Below are 19,806 nucleotides of genomic sequence, written 5' to 3'. Positions count from 1 at the left end.
AGAAACCTTGTTACTGACCACCTCATTTGTATAAAATATCCAATTTGTTTTTGAAGTGTTTGACTACTTCCTAGAGGTATGCATTACAGACATTTTGAAAACATGCTTCTAAAATACATTATCACACATGTAATGCCTCTCTCCCCATAATAATGAAAATTCTTAACAGGAAGAGTAAACTTTTGTAAAAGGAGATGGAGCAAGACTCCAGGAGAGTGGAGGAGAGGGGAGGGGATGACCATTCACCATTCACAGGAAGAGATCTCAACCTTAGACCCAAAAGAGACTGTCCTTCAGGAACCTGGTAAGTAGTCACTCTGGGTGGGGACACAGACAAGGTGGAAGAGAGGGTGGTATAGGAGTGGGAAGGTGAGAGATGAGTTGATTTACACCTTTTGACCTCACTTGTCTTAATAAGAAGGGAGATGAAAGTGAATAACAGGAAGGTATCAGGGGTTTTGAAGAAAATAAAGGCTGGCTAGGCTGTGAAACAGGGAGACATTTTGGACTCAACAGAAACTGAACCTTTCACCTTGAAATTCCAGTGCTTTACCCCAGCATGCTAATTATACCATCAACACTTGTTCTTTCTGCTGAATATTCTTGGTCCTGCCCTCTCTTCTCCATCCTAATTGCTACTCCTTTTTGCTACAGGGTTCATTATTTGTCTGTTACTTCCTGTCTCATCCTGCCAATCCTCCTCCTTTCTGGCAGCTGCCAGAGTGACAGGTCTTATTACCGAAACTTATCATATGGCCCCATGGCTAAAAACTCTTTCCTGACTCCCTTGACTCCGGAACAGAAACCAAGTCCCTTTCTTTGGTAAATGAGGATTTTGATTACCTTTCAAAAATTGCAACAAAATTGCAACCATCGTGTGTGTGTGTGTGTGTGTGTGTGTGTGTACATATGCACATGCACACATACACACATTTTTATGAAGTGACTTTGCATCTCTTCCTATCAAGAGATGAAGTCTGTCTGTCCACTCCTTGGTTTGAGCTTAGACGTGTGACTTGCCTTGGCCAAGAGGACAGCAGCAAACTTGACACACAGAGGCTTGCAAATTCCCTGTGCCCTTTCTTGCTCTCCTTTGGGACCCTAAGGAATCCCTGTGAACAAGATCAGGCCAAGAGGTTGAAGAAGAGAGATCACATGGAGAGAGGAACCAGTTACCACCAGTGTAACAGTCACAGCCACCATCAACCAGTCAAATCCAGCTGCTCACAGGTACAGGAACAAGCCTAATCTAGACTGGCAGAACTGCCCAGCTGAGCTCAAGCCAAAATACTAACCCACAGGTTAATGAGCTAACCCACTAAGTTTGGAGTAGCTGAAGGCAAGTCCTTAGTAAAGAGAAGTGAAGCCCTTGGGGTGCAACATCTAAGGAGGCCCTCACTTGCACTCCGAGGAGGTTGAGCCTGAGTGTCTCCTTGAATCTCATGATCCCATGGCCTCATGCATTCACACCTTGCCTGGCCCTGGGCAATGGTTACTCAACCATGGAAAACCAATACAATATTCTTGTTCTGACACTGCGAAGTTTATTCTATCTACTCATGCACCATGCCCACCACTCCTTTTAATCTCCTTGTTGTGTCCTAGACCACAATAGCCAGTACTCCCTGTAACCGAGTGTACCATGGAACTTACCCTGGATCTTCCAGCAGATTAAGAACCATGTAATACAAAGTGTTCTGCTCAGATGATGCCAGTGATATTGAGCTAGGTCAACCAGATTCCTGACCTTAGACATTGAATCAGAAATGGTGAACAAAAATCTATCAGAGCGCAAAAATACAAATCCATGAAATGCAACCTATGAGGTTCCTAGAAACCTGAATCCTGAATCACCTTCCAGAACCAGCCTCCAAGAAGCATCAATATACTATTGTTTTTCCCACCAAGACTTCCTTCTATGAGATTTCTCCCTCTCTTGAGCTACCTTGCTAGTGGACGTTTACCTTGGTTCTACAAAATTCTGCTGCCTTAGTCATTTACCTTATTTCCTCCTCTGTTCTCTAAACCCTTTGTGTTCCAGTGAATTGCATCTATCCCTCTAAGTACACATCATATTCTATACCTTTGATCATTGAGTTCTCATGCTAGAAGACCTCTCATTGGGCTGAGAATGTAGCTCAGTAGTAGAGCTCTTCTCGCATGCACAAGGCCTAGGGTTCCATTCCCAGCATGCTCGCTCGCTCGCTCTCTCTCTCTCTCTCATGTTTCTGATAAATGGCAGTGTTGGTATGTGTGATTCTTTAATCATACCATGCATCCATCATCCAAGTTCTGTACACCCTGCTGCTAATACCCTGGCTCAGACCCTGAACTTAAGGCCTTGCTTGGGAGATGTTCAACCTGCACCTCACATACCTAGAAGTTTTGCATTCCCGGCCCCTAGACCCCATAACGAATGACACACTAAAATGGAAGTACAAAATCCCAGATCTCTTGAAACAAGTGGAACAAATTCCCAGGCATAATTTATTGTTCCTGAATCTCCCATGGAATCAGGCTGAGTCTGGAACTTCATTTGAAATTGCACCCTTGCTTGGCTTCTTATAGGCAATGTCTCTAACTCCCTTCCCAGTTTATCCTGGGAGCCTTTCCTTAATGCTTATCCCTGTAAAAAACTCTCCCCTCTGCTTCTAAGTCATTCTTAATTGTCACTTCTGTATGTGTCACTGACCACCAAGGGACAGAGAGAATCACTCCTTCCTCTGGGCCCCTAGACTTCACTGCAACTTCAATGCTTTTGTTTAAGCAAGTCAACATTTATCATGAAGCAAACTCTCTCTCACTGGTGGAGAGATAGTAGAGGCCCAGTTATATGACCATCCACTGGAATATATTCTGTAACATTAGGGATGTAGGACACATTTTTTGATTGGAAAAAAAATATTTTATATTGACTTGAAATCTGCCTCCCTGTACTTTTTACTCAGCAGAGTGTGTCTTCTAACAGTGGTTCATTTTCCACCAAGTCTTCCCCTCAGGCCTAACAATTCCAGTTCCAAAAAGTCTCACTATCTTTGATTTATAAGGTTTGCCATCCTTCTCGCTGTCTCTTTGGTGCTGAATTTATAGAACTGGGTCTTGAATCTAAGTGCAAGATTTAACTTAAGTCTATCAAGCTTCATCTGGTTTCAATTTTTTTATTTTTACAGCAAAACATTTTTTGAGCATTAATGCCACAACAGTTTTGCAGCCTATTCAATCTTCATCCTGGTCAATGATGAAAATGAGATCCAGACCAGGGCAGAGCCGGGACACTGTTACACCACTATAAACCTGTATCCAGCGAACAGTGACTCATTGATCCACTCTGTGTGGAAAACACTGCCCAGCAAGCTCTAAACTCTCCGAACTGTGGCTATGATACAGTCTGAATTTGTTTTCCTGTAGAATGACAAACAAGAATTTTTAAAATTGCCAAGTCTTAATATGCCTTTAGAATCTTTCTAATCGATAGAAAAGTACATGGCAATTAAGAACGTGACTTTTAAGAGTCTGCAAGACACAGATAAATCTGAGCTCTACCAATTGCCTGTTTGTGACGTTAAACAAATTTTGACATTTCTAAGCCACAATTATTAAATAATAATTGTAGTTTCCATTCCATAGGTTAGCTGTAACTAACTGAGTTTATTTGTATCAAGAGTTTAATAGAGACTGGTGGCCCATACCTGTAATCCTAGTGGTTCAGAAGGCTGAGACAGGAGGATCATGAGTTCAAAGCCAGCCTCAGCAACTTAGTGAGGCCCTGTCCCTAAATAAAATATTGAAAATAATTGAGGATGTGGGTTCAATTCCCTGTACCCCCCCCAAAAAAAAGTAATAGAACCTAGCATATAATTATAATATTTTCTCTTATTATTTCCAACTCATGGGAATGCTGGGGAACAGAAGGATTCAGATGACCTCACAGTGGAGACGACATTTGAGCAGAGAGCTGATGAGGAAGAGGGAATAAGCCATGGGGCTCTCTTGGGAAGATTATTCCAGGCCAAGGGAATGGTGAGCACCCATAGCTTGTCCATAGACCTACAAGGAGAGCATGCACAACAATCTGAATGACCGCAGGGAAGATCATGAGGGAGAAGATGAGGCTGGAGATCAACAGGCTTCCATCTTGCAGGACCTTGGATTTATTTGGAGTGAGATGAGAAACCATCTGAGCAATCACATAAAGCACACAAATGGACTTGTGTTCTGAATGACCACCCTAGCAGGTTGGTGGCAAACAGGCTTACTTATAAGGAGGCAAGTTTGGGAGGTAACCCAGCAAAGATAGTGTCTTGACTTGGTGGAAGTCATAGAGGTATCGAGATACAGGCAGCTGTTAGATATTTTTGAAGGTACAACTTTCAGGACTGTTGATATACAGTGGAACAAAGAGGAATCAAGGATGACCATGTGATTTGGGGGAGAAACCCAGAGGAATGAATTTGTGTTTACTGAGGTGGAAAGCTGAAAAGAAGTGCAGAGTTGGGAGGTATATCGGTCAGAATAAGCTAGGTTATGCTGGAGTGACAAACAATCCCCAGACCTCTACAGCTTAACCTGCAAATCTCTTTGTCTCTTGTAGTTCATGCCCATTACCAGTTGGCAGGGGACTTTGCTCAGTGTCTCCACTCAGGAAGTTAGAAGTTTGAGGCTTCATCTTGATACTTGCTATCTTGATCCCTGCAGCACATGACTTGAAGGAACAGGGAGAATTGTACTCTAGCTTCTAAAGCTCTTGCCAGGAACTGAGGTCACTTCCACTCACATTTCATCGGACAAAGCAATCACATAGTTCTGCCTAACTTCAAAGGGGGTAATGGAAAATACAACCTACCACAGGCTGGAAATGACAAAGTGGGAAATTTGGGGTTTATTAAGAATAAGGACAAGGAACTGACTGCAGGTCAACAGTTTAAATAACTCTTAAGACTGCCACAGGTGGAAAAATCAGGAGGTTGGGGTGTTTTGTTTTGGTGGGAGAAGGTGGGGACACGGTCGGGGAGCAGGCGTGTCCTTTCCAGTCAATTTTGCTATACTACTCTGAAGTTCAGGGAAAGGTGAGGGGGTCCAGGCTTGTGGGACTTGGAGTTTATATGACTTCAGGGAAGCTTCTTTAAGATAAAGAATGCAAGACTCAGTATAAATTTAAGTCCTTAGAAGAGGTTGCATAAATGAGATGCTCTAAAGTTTCAGCTTCCTAAGCTCCAACATGAATGTACTTCTAAGTTAAGACCTAGAGTTGCAGCAGGAGATGCCACCAGTGGTAGAAGCTCTTAAAGCAGTGTGACTAAGGGAAGTCACCTGAGAAGTGAATATAAATGAAGAATGAAGGATCCCTGAATCCTGGGGGAATCCAGTGTCTTGAGACTGAGGCATAATCATCCAAGGAGACTGAGAAGTGGCCAGTGAGATTTCCATTTCTCTTCACATTTACCTAGTGCTCACTCTCCTATAGGCTATTAATTTTATTACAGCCCTTTCCTTAAACTGCTGCAGGGTTTAATGATGGGAATGGAGCCAGGGCCTTGCACATGGTAGGCAAGCACTGTACTACTGAGCTACACTCCAGTCTTCTGTTCATTTGACTTTTATATCTACATTTAAAAAAAAACTGGAAAAAAAATCAGACAAATTTAGTTCCAAGGGAAATACAGTATTTAAGCAGTAGAACAAGGAAAAAAGAATGGACAACAGGTCAAGAAATTGTCTTAAGTTCTAGTCCCATCACCAATTTGCTAACCCATTTGCCCAAAGTCTCATACATTAATGAACATGTCTATAAAATAAAGGACTGTGCTATTTTCTCTGGGGACCTTGTGTCTCTACTATCTGGTTCATGCAGTCCAGCCTCTGGTGGGTTGGGCTCAGGAGTGGATCATATCAACCTCCTTCATAGCATTTAATCATATTAATTGATTTTGGAATACACTTCAACTTCCCCACTTTTTATTTTGCATTGATTAAGATATGATACAATTGAAGGTAATAAATAAATGAAACCTAAAAAGGATGTTTGGCAATAAAATGGAGTGACTGCTATTGTGTGGAGTTCAAGATAGAATACTGCTTAAACTCTTTCTAAACCTCCTGTTTAATAAAGGAATTTAATCAATGGAAGACATCAGCTAATAAATAATTTAATACTAAGACCACCTAGTTTACTAGGGCTTTTGTAACACAGTACCATAGATTGAGTAGCTTAAACAACAGACATGTATCGTCTCAGGAGGCTAGAAGTCCCACACGAGGTGTTGGCAGGACCATGCTCCCTCTGATGGTGCTAGGGAATCATCCCTTCCAGGCCTCTCTCCTAATTCCTGGGAGTTCCTTGGCTTGTGGAAGTATCACTCCAATCTTCACATGGGTTCTTCCTTTGCGCATATTTGTATTCAAATTCCCCTCCGCCCTTTAAAGGATGCCAGGCATGTCAAATAATTACTTCTATAAAGATCATGCCTTCAAATAAGGTCACTTTCTGAGCTTCTGGGACTCTAACATATCTTTTGGGGAAGGAGACAACTCAACCCCTAACATAGACCTCCATAAAGAACTGCTCTCCCCAGCCTCAGTTCCCCTTGGTCTGCAGGGGTGCCCACACATTTTTATCAGTTTCACCAGGGCTTTTTACCTCTACCTTCTCAACATTTTTCAAATCCATCAACTCCTCTCCATCCTCCTTCCTTTGGCTCAGATCCTCTCCATTTATATTGTCTGGTCTAAGACAAGAATCCCTTTGCAGTCCCTTAAGTCATTCACAACCCCACTTCCCAACACTTGCTTTCTACTGAGCAGCCAGTTTTTTTCTGGATCAATGTCACCTCACCTCTCAAAGTCCTTCAGCGTTTCCACTTAGAACTTTAGGATAAAATGGAAGTCCTCAGCGTGGGGTCAGAACTTCTCCATCTGCTTCCTGATTAAAGCTTTAACCCTTTCTAGCTTTCACAAACACGAGCTAGTCCATAGGGGATTTTGTTGTTGCCCTTTCTCAAAGCTGCTGCCAGCACATAAGAAGGGACTTCATCAGAAAAGACGAGTTACTTAAATAAAGCACCCCTTCCTCCAGGTGGAGGCCAACTTGGTGCAGGCTTGGTAGACAGCCTGGTGACTAGGCCACTGGTTGGCTCTCAGTCCCAAATCCATCTACCTTTGCCTTGGTCAGGATAAAATGACGCACCCATGTAGGGCTGCCTGGCCCACATGCATCAGGAGTTTTCGAGACAAACATTCATAAAATCTTAGTTTTGCATCTGCCAAAAAAGCTCCCTGACCTCCCAAACTGAGGGACCTAGGTGATTAGAGGCGTCAGTGACAGCACCAAAGAAAGACTGACTCCAAATACCTGCTGTACCACAAGGGCCATGTCCTCAGGAGAAGATGAGCTCCTTCCATGGAGATGCTGCATCTGGTTCCTATCTCAGCATCCCTAACAATATGCAGTGTAGTAGCAATAGGGATGTCAACATCAAATGAATTTCACTTTTTTCTTGCCAGTTAGAGACTCTGTGGATTCAAGTGCTGGAATAGCTGGCATCACCAAGAATTGCTTAGGGCAGTGAATGTGGGCAGAATTCCAGGCAGGCTGGCCTGCTTGGAAGGGACATCTGCTTAATACCAGGTAACGGTCCCAGATTCTGGGTCTAGACCCTGGCCAGTCACCAACCAGCTTGATGGCTAAATCAACCAATCACTTGGTAATATTTTAAAACCATTTTATGACTTTCAAGATCCTCCCATCTACATCTCTCCCCTAGCTCTTTGAATTTTAAAAGTTCACTATATTGTATGTCCTAAAACTCACCAGAGTGGTAGAAAGCTAGCATGAAAGGATTCTCAGTCGATTCTATAATAGCATAAATTAGGTTAACTTTTTAAACTTTCAAATCTTTCAAAATCCTAGCTAAGATCAGTAGACTCTGAATAAATGGACATTTTGAAAATGGAGACAGGAGTGAAGGAAAGCTCCAGGATACAGAGCATATTCAGAAAAAGGATGGGAGCTGGGGACTTACCAATCTAGAGTGGGGTAAGTTGCATCCCCTCATCCTCTGCAGGCCTGGATGGCGCATGTGTCCACTGACCTCCTAGAGCCCAGGCCTATTCCAAACAACTATAATTGATAACTGTTAAGATCAAAAATTGTCTGGTCTTAAAATTGTCTTAAGTTGTTAAGATAAAGAAAAAGGACTCTCTAGACCTCACACTCTCTGGTAGTGGTGCTGAAAGAAAGTGGTAGCCAGTCACAGCTGCAGAACCCAATCCTTGCTCCCTTCCTGCTCCAGTAGAAAAGGGGCTGGAAATAAACTTCAACACCTGATTCCCTAGAAGGGCGGGCGAGGAAGAATCCCTTTTAGGCTCATCCCAGATTGACACGGTGTGGGCTCAAAAAATAGAGAGGAAAAAACCAAAAAACTGCTTTCATCACATTCAAACTCTGAACACAGGCATTTTGTTGTTGCTGCTGGAGACTGAACCTGGGGCCTATGTGCAGGCAAGGCAAGCACTCTACCAGCAGAGCTAGAGCCCCAGCCCACACAGGCAATTCTTTACAGAAGATCATTTTGGTAAGAAGATCTTCACTCTGTCCTCAGTAAATTTAAAGGCAGAGCTAAGGTAGCCATTTATTCCACTCTATACCTGGCCATCACAGCAGAATTGGATTAATCTGTGTGCCTAATTATGGAGGAATGCCCCAGAGCAAAGAGATGTTTTGCAACAATGAGGCCTGTTGAGGGTATTCAGAATCCCTTGGGTTATCTTCTTCTCCCTTTAAAGTCCCTTTTAACTCTATAGAGTGAGCACTCTCACCAATTCATCTTCTGCCCTTCACCAAGGCCTTGTTAGTTTTTGAATACGTGGACAGGGATTGGTGATGGCTATTTTCCAGAATGTTATGAAATTTATTACATGAAGTCAGTTCAATAAGTTACTATAATGGAAAACAATCCTCTAAGTTATCTAGTGCTACCCATTTCCCTAATATCTATTTTAATAGCAAACAGTTTATAGTTTCCCAAGAGAACCTATTTCCTGGCTTCATTGTTTTCTTATTAGGTTTTAAATGAGTTTGAGTATTTCAGATGCTCTGGTTACTAATGTCACACTTCTTAAACTCTCCTCCTTGTCAAAAGCTATTTGTTGTTGACATATCCTTCTACATTTTCTCCTGTGTAGGAGTTTTTGTTTGGCTTTTTCTTCCTTTGATCTTTTCTCTTTTGCGGAGGACTTTTTGGATTATTATCCCTGGAGCATTTATAGCCCTAGGAGAGAAAGTCTCCAGCCTCGCAGGACTAGAGGACTGCTTTATGCCCTTTTTCTGGTTCCCTTCAGTATAGGACTTTCCCTAACACATATGTCAAATTCAAACACAAGCCTGTCTGGACAGCCTTCAAAGGAGGTCCCCAGAAATAAATGTTGACAAAATGCAGAATTAGACTCTGATCATTACTTCCCCTTAGTCTTGGTCTGTTAAGCCTTATAGTGAGTGATTCATTTGTAAATGACTAGGTGTGAACAGGCACTTTATATATGATTTTATGTATATCTCTATATCCACAAGCACAATTGCAACAGCTGCTATGACAAAAATGCAGTCTACACAACAAAGCTATTTTGTAGTCTTTATGCTTTCTTAACCTAGCTTCTTTGAAATCATAGAGCAACTGATCTTGCACAAGGGTGGTGTTTTCGATTTCTGGGCTGGGTAACAATCAGTCTTTGCTATAAAGAACTCTATCCTGTTTTGTGGCGTGCAGCTAGAGGGGTGGGTTGAAGCTTGATCGCTCCTTTGTTTCCTACCAAGTAGTAATTAGCCTCTTATCCCTTCCCTCTTCAAACACAATTAAACAAAACACAAAAGAGTTGGACAGGAAGAAGAGAAGGCTGAGAGACACAAGCAGGATGCTGCATTTACTGGCTAATTCATCTTTGAAGACTGCAAGCTGAGAAAGTGCTTTCTAAATCCACAGGCTATTAGACCCCCATCGCCCATTCCACACCAATCAGTCCAGACCCACTCCTTTTAAAGAAAACATTGAGGTTCAGAAGTGGGAGAGACTTTTCCAAAGTCCAGAAATCCAAGCGCTGTGCTTAGCACATAATTCTCACATTCTAAGTCTAGTGTTCTGGCAGAGTGCATTTCAGATTTACCCCATGTCCCTAAACCATGTCGATCCCTTCTAATGACAGGTTTTTATATGATTGCTAAAGGAAGATTTATTGGCAAGGTTATTGGTTCTAACTAATAAACACAGGGGAATGTAAACAAGCTAATGGATACTCATCATCTTTAAAAACCCCACAGTGGCTTGAATTTTCTTTGTTGATCACAGTGACAATACAGTGGAATCATTTCAAATTCTATGCATTTCCAAAATTCAGATATCTTAAGGGTACATTGGAAATTTGTTCAACCAAAGAGAGGGAAATCTATGACTCCCCATTGATAACCAGATTAATAATTGGCTTGCTCACACATTCAACATGTATTTATGGAACATATGTTAAATCCCTATCGTAGCTCACCTGCACTTACGAGGATTCACAATCACATTGCAAAAACTTTATAATGCCCATGATCCTCCAACTGTCATACCTCAACCAACCTGACGACACATTCTGCTGAATTCACTTTCCCACAGTGATTCATCCAGAGAAAGATGATTTCACGCTAGCTTTCATTTTCTCCAAGCTGCGTAGGTGGAAAAAGTTGGAAAGAAAGCAAACTTTGTTTCACACTAGAAAACTCTCCAGTTTGGCATCCAACTAGGAGTATATAATATTCCTTTTTATTCTAAGAAGCATCAGTTCCCTTTTTCCTAATTCCCCAAATTATGATCTACAAACTTGTGCCTAGAAATGCTAAAGTGGATTATGTGTACTCTTATGTTTAAGAATGCTATCAGTTAACTGTATTCCAAGATAACTTCTTTCCAGAATGTGATGATATGTGTGTGGCTGTTTAGAAGTGAAGCAGGGTTTCAGGGTTGAGGAGTAGAATTTAAGCCTGCTGGCACTAAAAAGGGATTAGCTACCTGGACTTTCCTCATTGCATTAAGTAAATAAACAAACAAACTGCAACCTCTAAGTGGAGTTGATTCTTAAGTACAGAATTAAGGCACTCTTCTGTTTTTGCATGGAAGCAGTCTTGTCTACAGTTTTGAATGACAGGTCTCTAAACCATAAAGTGTGGATACTCAAACCCCAACACCTGTCAGCATCGAGTAGAGTCAAGTGATCTTGATTACATGAAGCAGAGAACTGAGGCAATTATCCAATCATTCAAACCCAGAAATAATTTTCTTTTGAGTTACCCAGGAAGTGCCCCAATTTACTATTAAAAACTCTAGAAACCCAATTCTGACCAAAGCCTTTCCTTTTAACACATCTTAAGGGTAAAACAAATGGATTTGCCATAGAATATCTTCCAGTTTTATATGTTTAGTTAGTAGTTTCCAGGTCACTAACCACATTTTTTTGTTCCAGGAAACACATTAAGGAATCCCTTTGAACCCTCAGCTCCAGCAGAAAATTGGCCTAAGCCTCTTTTCTATTCCCAGTTGCTCATTCTCCATCAGAATAGTAAGATGCCTTTGGAATGGAGGCAGGCATTGTCTTTTGCTGGGACAGACTACAGGACAGACCTCTGGAGGGCAGAGGTCTTTTAGAACTACAGCTGAAAATTCTTAGCCAGTTTTTTTTTCCAGTGGTGGGCTGTTTCCTTGAGGTTTACACACAGGAGGCATGTGGACAGCAGTTGAAAAATAAAGTACAAAAAGAAATAAAGCATGTCAGGAGAAAGTGTATGGGGAAATGGCAGAGATGCCCAGGGCCAGGTGAAGGGGAGAACTAAAGGCAAACACCTTCAAGGCAAAGACAACCAGTTTCCGATCATGTTGTGTTTGTTAGATGGAAGACAGGCCACCCCTGGGGAACTCTGTACTCAAAAACAAGGTGTACTTCAAGTAGTAAACGGTGTGCTCTCCTTTTACCTATCTACACCCAACTTGTGTTTGGCTCCCTCCAGGCCCCAGAGCCTGCAGCCTTGGAATGCATGACATGCCTGGGCAGAACCACCCCAATCAGTCTGACATTGCCTGGTGCCGTTCATGCTTGTATTTACCCAGGCTTCCATCCAGCCTCATGAAATTATAAATGCACCTATAAACCCAGTGGGGAGTGCAAATGCACACATGTAAAAGAGGGAGACTAAATAACCATTTCCACAGATAAGTTAATTCAGGGTTTAAACCTCTGGCTAACCTGGACATTAAAACAAGAGGCTATATTTAAGAATGGTAACTCCATGAAAGCTTTTTGCTGAAACGGCTTCACATTTTTTAAGCCTAAGAGCACTTTAGGAAATTTTTTTTCAGCAGCCATGTTTAGGTACCTAATTCCATAATAGAGACCTCTTGACACTTTTATAAACTGTCTTGCTAATGCTTAAAAAAAACACTTAGATCAGGGGTCAGTAACCTTCCCTTAAAGGGCCAAAGAGTAAATATTTGCAGCTTTGTGAGCCATGCAGTCTCTGTCCCAATTATAAGACTGTGGCCATAGGCAGAAAACAGCCACAGGAAAACACTTAAGTAAATGAGTGTGGCCATCTTACAATAAAACTTTACTTATGGACATTGATGTTTGAATTTTACATAATTTTTGTGTCATAAAATATTATTCCTCTTCTTATTTTTTTTCAACCCATTACCTTGTAGGTCACACAAAATAGGCAGCTGGCTAGAATTGGCCAGCAGCCCATAGCTTGCTGACCCCTGACTTAGACAGCTGAAGGAACTGCTGTCATCCACCAAAGCAGAGTCCAGGGAAGCCAGTATAAGGGGACTAGAGATGGTATCGTGGGGTTGTATTAATCATGTACTAACATATATTTTGACATGGTAAAAAATCTTGCTGGCCAGTGAGAGAAGGATCCTCTGAGGGCCAGCCAAGACTACAAAAAGACTACAAAGCTCAGGCCAGGAGTATACTCTTTCATTTACAAGCCAAATATCTAGCTTATAACCTCCTCTAATTTTTTTCTTTTTCTTTTTTGGTACTGGGGACTGAACTTAGGAGCACTCAACCACTGAGCCACACCTCCAGCCCTATTTTGTATTTTATTTAGAGACAGGGTCTCACTGAGTTGCTTAGTGCCTCACCAATGATGAGGCTGGCTTTGACCTTGCTATCCCCCTGTCTCAGCCTCCTCAGCTCTGGGAACCTCCTCTATTTTTCCAACTTTCACATACCAAGGCAGTATTTCCTGTCCTTCATCATCCATCCCAGCCCAGGTATCAGGCACCTAGAGACCACCCCACCAGCCCAGATGCCTGCGGAAATTACTCAAACTTGCCAGTCTTAAATGTGTACCTTGCCCTGCCTTTCCTTTCCTGGGGAAGCCTCAGTAAAGGCCATAGCCTAGGATTTCTTTTCATTCCTGCTGTCTCCTCGCACTGGTGTTTCCTCTGTGGGCCTTTGAGATGTATCATGCCACCTTCTTTTGAGAAATGTCAGTAATATAAGACTTTGAATGCTACTGGTCTGTGTCTTTACTCAGTTACCCCCGTAAATTAAAATCTCCAGGTACAAATGAAACAGGAGTGCCTGTACTCTAAGCTAGATCCAGGACTAGTGACATCAGTGTCACCATCCCCCATCCCCTGCCCCTAGACCTACAGAATCAAAATCTGCGGGTAACAAGATTCCCCAGGATACTTGCAAGGTGCTTTGCTGGTGTGGTTCAAAGCTTGGGCTCTGGAATTAGAAGGCCTAGCTCCAATCCTTGTGCCTTTCTTTAGCAATGCGGCCTTGAACAAATTACTATTCTCAGCAGATCACATACCTGTTTTTATACACTAAAAGTGGGTGTGATGATCACATAATCTTAGAAAGCACCTGGCAAGTATTATTTATTAAATGTTTACTCTGATTCATTTTTAGAGAACAAATGCCCATCCACACACGTTCTCAGCCAGTCACCACAGCTGAGCTACTGTGACTACACGCCCACCCACACCACAACTCCACCCCTATAAGAAAAAAAAGACGCCACAACTCCTGGCAGAGTGTAAAATATATTGATGACTGTAAAGGGACAACTTGGAGCCGGTTTGGGCCTGCTGAGATGATGCGCAGCATACATGCTGTTTCTGGAAGCCATGTCCTAAGGTTTTTCATACATCTGTTTTGAACATGGTGTTTTGCTTTTTCATTAGCACAGACTACTACTCTACAGTTTCTCCTAGAGTAAATATATATAATGGTTGTTTGCAGAGCAACTACAGATTATTTAGATGTTTCCCAAGGTGAGCTATTTCACAAGTAGATCAGTCATTGAGTTAACAGCAAGGTGTTTTTCATTTGCTTTGTTCACTGCTTGGGGGAGGAGGTAACTTCTCCAATTTATTCTGTTTACATGTTTAGTCACCAACAGACTCCAAAAAGTAATGAAAAATCATAGTCTGTTAAAAAAAATTAGAATGCGCTTATGCCATGGGTTTTCCTAAGACCCTTTAAATCAGATCATTTAAATTTACAATAAAAAATAAGCATCAACAACAACAACAACAAAAATACTGAAAACATTTCCCCTCCCACCTGTCGAACACAGTGGTCAACTGTAAACAGCTCAGAAGGGCAAAGAAAACAAAAAGTCCTAGCAAGGTAAGTAGCCCAACGACAACACACTCTGCTTTTTTTCCCCCCTAGTGGCTATTTTCCTACCACAGTGTTGAGCTTCATTATTATATTAAATAACTTATACGGGTAAAAAGGAGTTTGCTAACCAGCAGCCAACTCAAAACCTTGTAGGAAGAGGGAGGAGAGGAATTTATAACACAGCACAGGCTAAGGGCAGTGAAGTCCGCAGTCCAACCGGTCTTAGCCTTCTCTGGCAATACTGCTTGAGCTGAGGTCTGAGATCAAAACCAAGGGGGGGCTTTTCCCCTCCCTCCTCTCCCTTTTTAATTTAAATTAACAAAGAAACATGGGCTTCCTAACAGCCAGCGCTCAGCTGGGTAAGTCCCATTAGCAGCAAATGTTCAACCAAATAAAAAACACACACACACACAAAAGAAAACTCCGTCCAGGTGCAGAGCTGTGATTCACATGGAAATTCCAGGAGATGAATCATGTGCAGAGCCGGGATCTTTAGAGAATTCTTTCTCAAGTGTCTTCAGCGAACATTTCAGTCTCACAGAATCTGAGTCAATCTGTCAGCTGTGGGAATGGAGTTTCCCATCTGCTCTGGAGTGAGCTCCCTTGCTTTGCTGACCAGAGCGCTCTCAGGGCTGTGGGGTCTTCATGAGTTTTCCTAGTACTAGATGCCAGAAAACAAAGGCCAGCCCCTCCAAAATCTGCATGATGCAGCAGCGGCGACAGCAGCAGCAGTGGCAGCAGAGGCAGCAGCAACAGCAGCAGGAGCTTCCGTGTGTTAAACTCTGCCTAAGAGGCTCGACCTGGGCAATAAAGTAAACCATTTAAGTCAGCACCCAGAAGACTATTAGTATTAGGATTAAAACATTGCCTAATATTAATTTTGTCTTTCCTAGGTTTTATTTTTTGTATTGGGAATGGAAACAGGGGTGATTGACCTCTATTCCACTCCTTTTTATTTTTTATTCTGAAACAGGGTCTCTCTTAGTTGCTAAGGCTAGTCTCACACTTGGGATCCTCCTGCCTCAGCCTCCTGGGGATACAGGAATGCACCATTGCACCCACCTGTCCTAGGTCTTGGATTCAATTTTATATAACCAAAACCTGTAATAGGATTGTGATCAAACTTTGAAGTCATCTTTGCCCTTTAGGAAAATTGCTAGTCACTTAAAATAGTTTCTAAGGAAGATAGCAAAAGCTTTGTTTATACATAAGTGTAGATCTTGAGTGGTTTTATATTAAAACAAAAACCAAAAAAGCACAAAGAACATTCAAGATTAAAAGCTTAAAAGGCAGGTGCCAGTCTTATAATAGGAAAGTTTACTTAAGTAGATAAAAGCATCTTCTACAACACATTCTATGACCATTGGGATCATTTAAATAGTAAGTGACAAGAAAAGTGTCTGCCCTCAGAGGTGGATTTGTCATTGCCTTTGATGAATGTGTTTGGAATTAATGACTCTGGGAACAGCAAGAAAAGTGTCTATATACAAATATTTTATGACTCTCAAAAAAGTTATATACTGAAAAGTTTTCAGGTAAGAACTATCATTCTAGAATATTTAGTATTTGCTTAACATGGAATTTTGTGAACTGTGACAGACTAGTGTCTACTGTTTATCCTTTTGGTGGGTACTATGCTTTGGCCAATGCAGTAAAACAATGTCATTCACACTGCAGGAGCAGGAGCTGCAAGGCTCCAGGGCTGAGGCAGACATGAGGGGAATGACCTTGTGTTCGCCCTCAAGGGGCCTATCGGGTAGTAGGGAAAAAACACATACACTGCACAAAACCACACATAGCAACCAACAAGAAAAGAAGCCTGCCTCAGGAGTGTATGAGTGCAGGAGGAACTTTTTGGGGAAAGAAGGGCCAAGTAGGAGGGAAGCACTGGATCTAGATCATGACCATGAGAACCGACAGGATGTATAAATGGTGTGTGCAAGGCTTAAGCACAAACATGAAAGGAAGTTGTTCCTCAAGCCTCCTTAGAAAACAATCTTAACATGTAAATTAGTCTTTTATACCAAAGAATATATCTTCAATATTTATACACATATTTCCTCATATACCATTAATTTTGTTTTCGGCCGCTGCCAGTCCGCCCCTCAGTTCTTACAAGAAGTATTATGAGCACTTTGGAGTTGAGTACAACTGCAGATCCATTCCTGGACACAATGGAAGCCTGTACAGCTTCTTTTTCACCTCATATTTCTAAATTCTCCACTAAATTTTCTGGTTGCATTTCAACAAATCAAATGTTCAATGCTATCATGTACTGTGTATATGGCACATGGAGATATGGGAAAGGATTATGCAACTCAATCTTTAGTTTTTACTATCAAACCTTGGACTAATCAATCTTACAACCGATTCACTCATCAGTAGGAAGGTATCATAACAGAGAAACAACTAAACACAAGTGTTGGCAGGTCTGGATTATTTTAATGTCTGGATGCCACAGGTAATGCGGATACCACATATCCATTATGCATAGTCAATCTGTCCCCTGGATAATTTTTTAAAAAATCTTTAAGAAAAGTAATAATAGCTAAGCTATACCCAAGGGCTTTACCAAACTTGAAGTTTTTAAAAGAGAAAGGATGGATTAAGAAGAAAAAGTATGAAAGATGAAATTCACCTTAAAAAGTTTCATTTTTAGAGGAGTTATTTCCACATTTTATCTAGTTAGATGTGTAGACTTTAAAACTCATTTTGCATGTCAAAATATTAAAGAATACCACACATATCTTTTAATTCAAAAACAAAGTAATGCAAAATTTAAATGGAAATGTGACACAGGCACAAAAAAAAAAAAAAAAAAGAACTGGGGCATCAACCTAGCAGGACTATAATGTCCCCAGGACTCATGGCATTAGCCAGCCATTCTTTATGACCCTCTTTATCTGTGTCTGAGGTACAAGAAACATCTTCAGTCCTTTATCTATCACTTCAGCTTGTCCTAAAGATAATAATTCCGATACCTCTGTACCTCATCCCTCCTCATTGAGAGGTACAAAGAAGGTGGCCTAAGTTTTCTTTTGAAACACACAAATCAAACATGCACACACAAAAAAAAGTGTATCTTAGATATCTTGGTTCATGAAATCTAGCCTAATATCAAATATAATGTAAGCTCCCAACTGTCCCTAGGAGAACGAAAGGAAGAAGAGAAAAAGTACTTGTCAGCTCTGGAACATACCCAAAGGCACGCACTCCTGGAGCAGCTTAGTAGAAATACAGTGATAGCAATTTTGATTATATTATATGAGGCCCTGCACTGCTTTTTACCTATTAAAGTATCTCAGATTCTTTTTTGAGGGAGGTGGGGCATATCAGGGATTGAACTCAGGGCCCCTCGACCACTGAGCCACATCCCCAGCCCTGTTTTGTATTTTATTTAGAGACAGGGTCTCACTGAGTTGCTTAGCGCCTCACTAAATTGCTGAGGCTGGCTTTGAACTCGCGATCCTCCTGCCTCTGCCTCCAGAGCCTCTGGGATTACAGGTGTGCTCCACAGTGCCCGGCCATATCTCAAGATTCTTAAAATGCAAATGCTAACACATTTTGTGTGAAAATTCTAATGGGATCGCAACATTTTAAAGTATGAAACTCCTTATTTTATTTAAAGTCCCAGTTTTCTTTCTGAAACCAAAAAGGGGTCTGATATCCAGTTAGTTGATAAGTAATGGCCCCAACATTATCAGTGTTAACTGGTCCAGCATTAACCAAACCAATATTTTGTTCATTTTTTAATCTCAGATCAAAAAAATATTTCCGGGTTAGAAGAACTACTCAAAGATAAAGTTTGAACTTCTGATTTTTTAGACAAAGAAAAATAGTTGGTGTTTTCTGTACCAATGGATAATTTCAATTCCTCATTCTATTATATTATGGGAGAAAGAAGAACAGAGTCACTGTGTATCTGCCAGTATAAAAAAAAATGTAAAGTAATAAAACTGAATTAGGGCAATGAAAATTCTAAGCCACAAAGATTCAGTTAGCAGGAAATATGGTGTAGAGGACTTGGAACAGGTGAGTGGGGACTTCCCAAAGAACACGTGTGGCTTTCTTCAGGTAAAGCTAACATTTCCTGTAGATTTATATTGCAATGAGAAGCAATGAGACCCACCTTAAAGACTTCCATCTGTCTTTCTCTATATGATTTTCAGGTCCTTCACTCTCATAAGATGCCAGGTAGAGAGCTACAATCAACCAAAAGAGACCATGTGTCAATACTGGAGCCTGCCACTTATCCACCTCCATCTATCCCCCCCGCAACCGGACCCCATATTGAAGACAACTCTCTCTTTCAGATATCAAATTATGACTGAGAAGGTTCATTATTTCTTGAAGACCATATAACATCATTTTTGACACTCTCAACAAAAACCTCAGGGCCTCTAAGCTTAAAAGACATTTAATTAACTAAGAATTCATAAGGCAAAAAGGTTTACAAAATGCAAACCACATAATGCTGCCATACACTCAGATTTATGTTCTTTACAATGAAAGGGGTGACAGTTCTTTCCTGGTACCCTCAGTTTTTAAACAACCCTTTACAGGTTTTCTAGGCCAATTTTTCATTCTTCTAATATGTTTTATTTTTTAAATAAAATAGAATCCTCATCTGAAAACTTGAAAGGTTGTTACTAATCCTATTTATAGAGATTAGAAACAATCAAGTTACACTCTGAAATAGGTAATAGTCACTCGAAATGTTTTTCAGACATTACTGCAAACACTATCAATCTATGATAAGGAACTTCAGCCAATGGGTGCTATTGATTCCTATGATGTTAGGATATTAAAAAAGAATCAATAAAACAAATCCCCAAGTCTTATGAACTCTCTCTCTCTTCTGATAAATCTTTCTATACATATTCATTCACTTTTTCTGCCTTAATGTCCTTATAGTTTAATAGGTCAAGACATTCTTTTACTTCTTGAAATGGCTGGTGATAACAATTTACTGTTTGGGGTTTTTTCCTCCCCCACCCCAAATTACCTTGTCTATTAACAAAACACAAAACACCTCTTTTCCACTGAAGCAAGTCCAAACAAGAAAAAAAAGAAAGAAAGAAAGAAAAACATCCTCCAATAGCTTTCCATTTATGTTCAAAGCTTTGCAGATCAGGGATTTGA

The 19,806-nt window shown here is 41.0% G+C and overlaps 1 protein-coding gene across 4 annotated transcripts in view; it reads right to left on the bottom strand.

Annotated features, from left to right (window-relative positions):
• Window positions 1-14,065: 14,065 nt before the first annotated feature.
• The window catches only part of Rasgef1b (RasGEF domain family member 1B), a 560,746-nt gene continuing 555,005 nt past the window's right edge, over window positions 14,066-19,806 (bottom strand). For all 4 annotated transcript variants that reach the window (XM_058573842.1, XM_058573843.1, XM_058573844.1 and 1 more), the window contains 2 exons: window positions 18,794-18,866; window positions 14,066-15,464 (listed from right to left, as the gene is read on the bottom strand). In XM_058573842.1, coding sequence (XP_058429825.1) covers window positions 15,440-15,464; window positions 18,794-18,866 — 98 coding nt within the window. In that variant the 3' untranslated portion in view covers window positions 14,066-15,439. The remainder of the gene's footprint in view (window positions 15,465-18,793; window positions 18,867-19,806) is intronic.

This window comes from Marmota monax, unplaced genomic scaffold (genome assembly GCF_021218885.2).
Source record: "Marmota monax isolate L192 unplaced genomic scaffold, Marmota_monax_Labrador192_F-V1.1 WCK01_AAM20220418_F8-fsc00398, whole genome shotgun sequence".
Classification (NCBI taxonomy): Eukaryota; Metazoa; Chordata; class Mammalia; order Rodentia; family Sciuridae; genus Marmota; species Marmota monax.
Note: the sequence above shows the minus strand (reverse complement) of the source record. Positions and strands in the feature narration are given on the sequence as shown.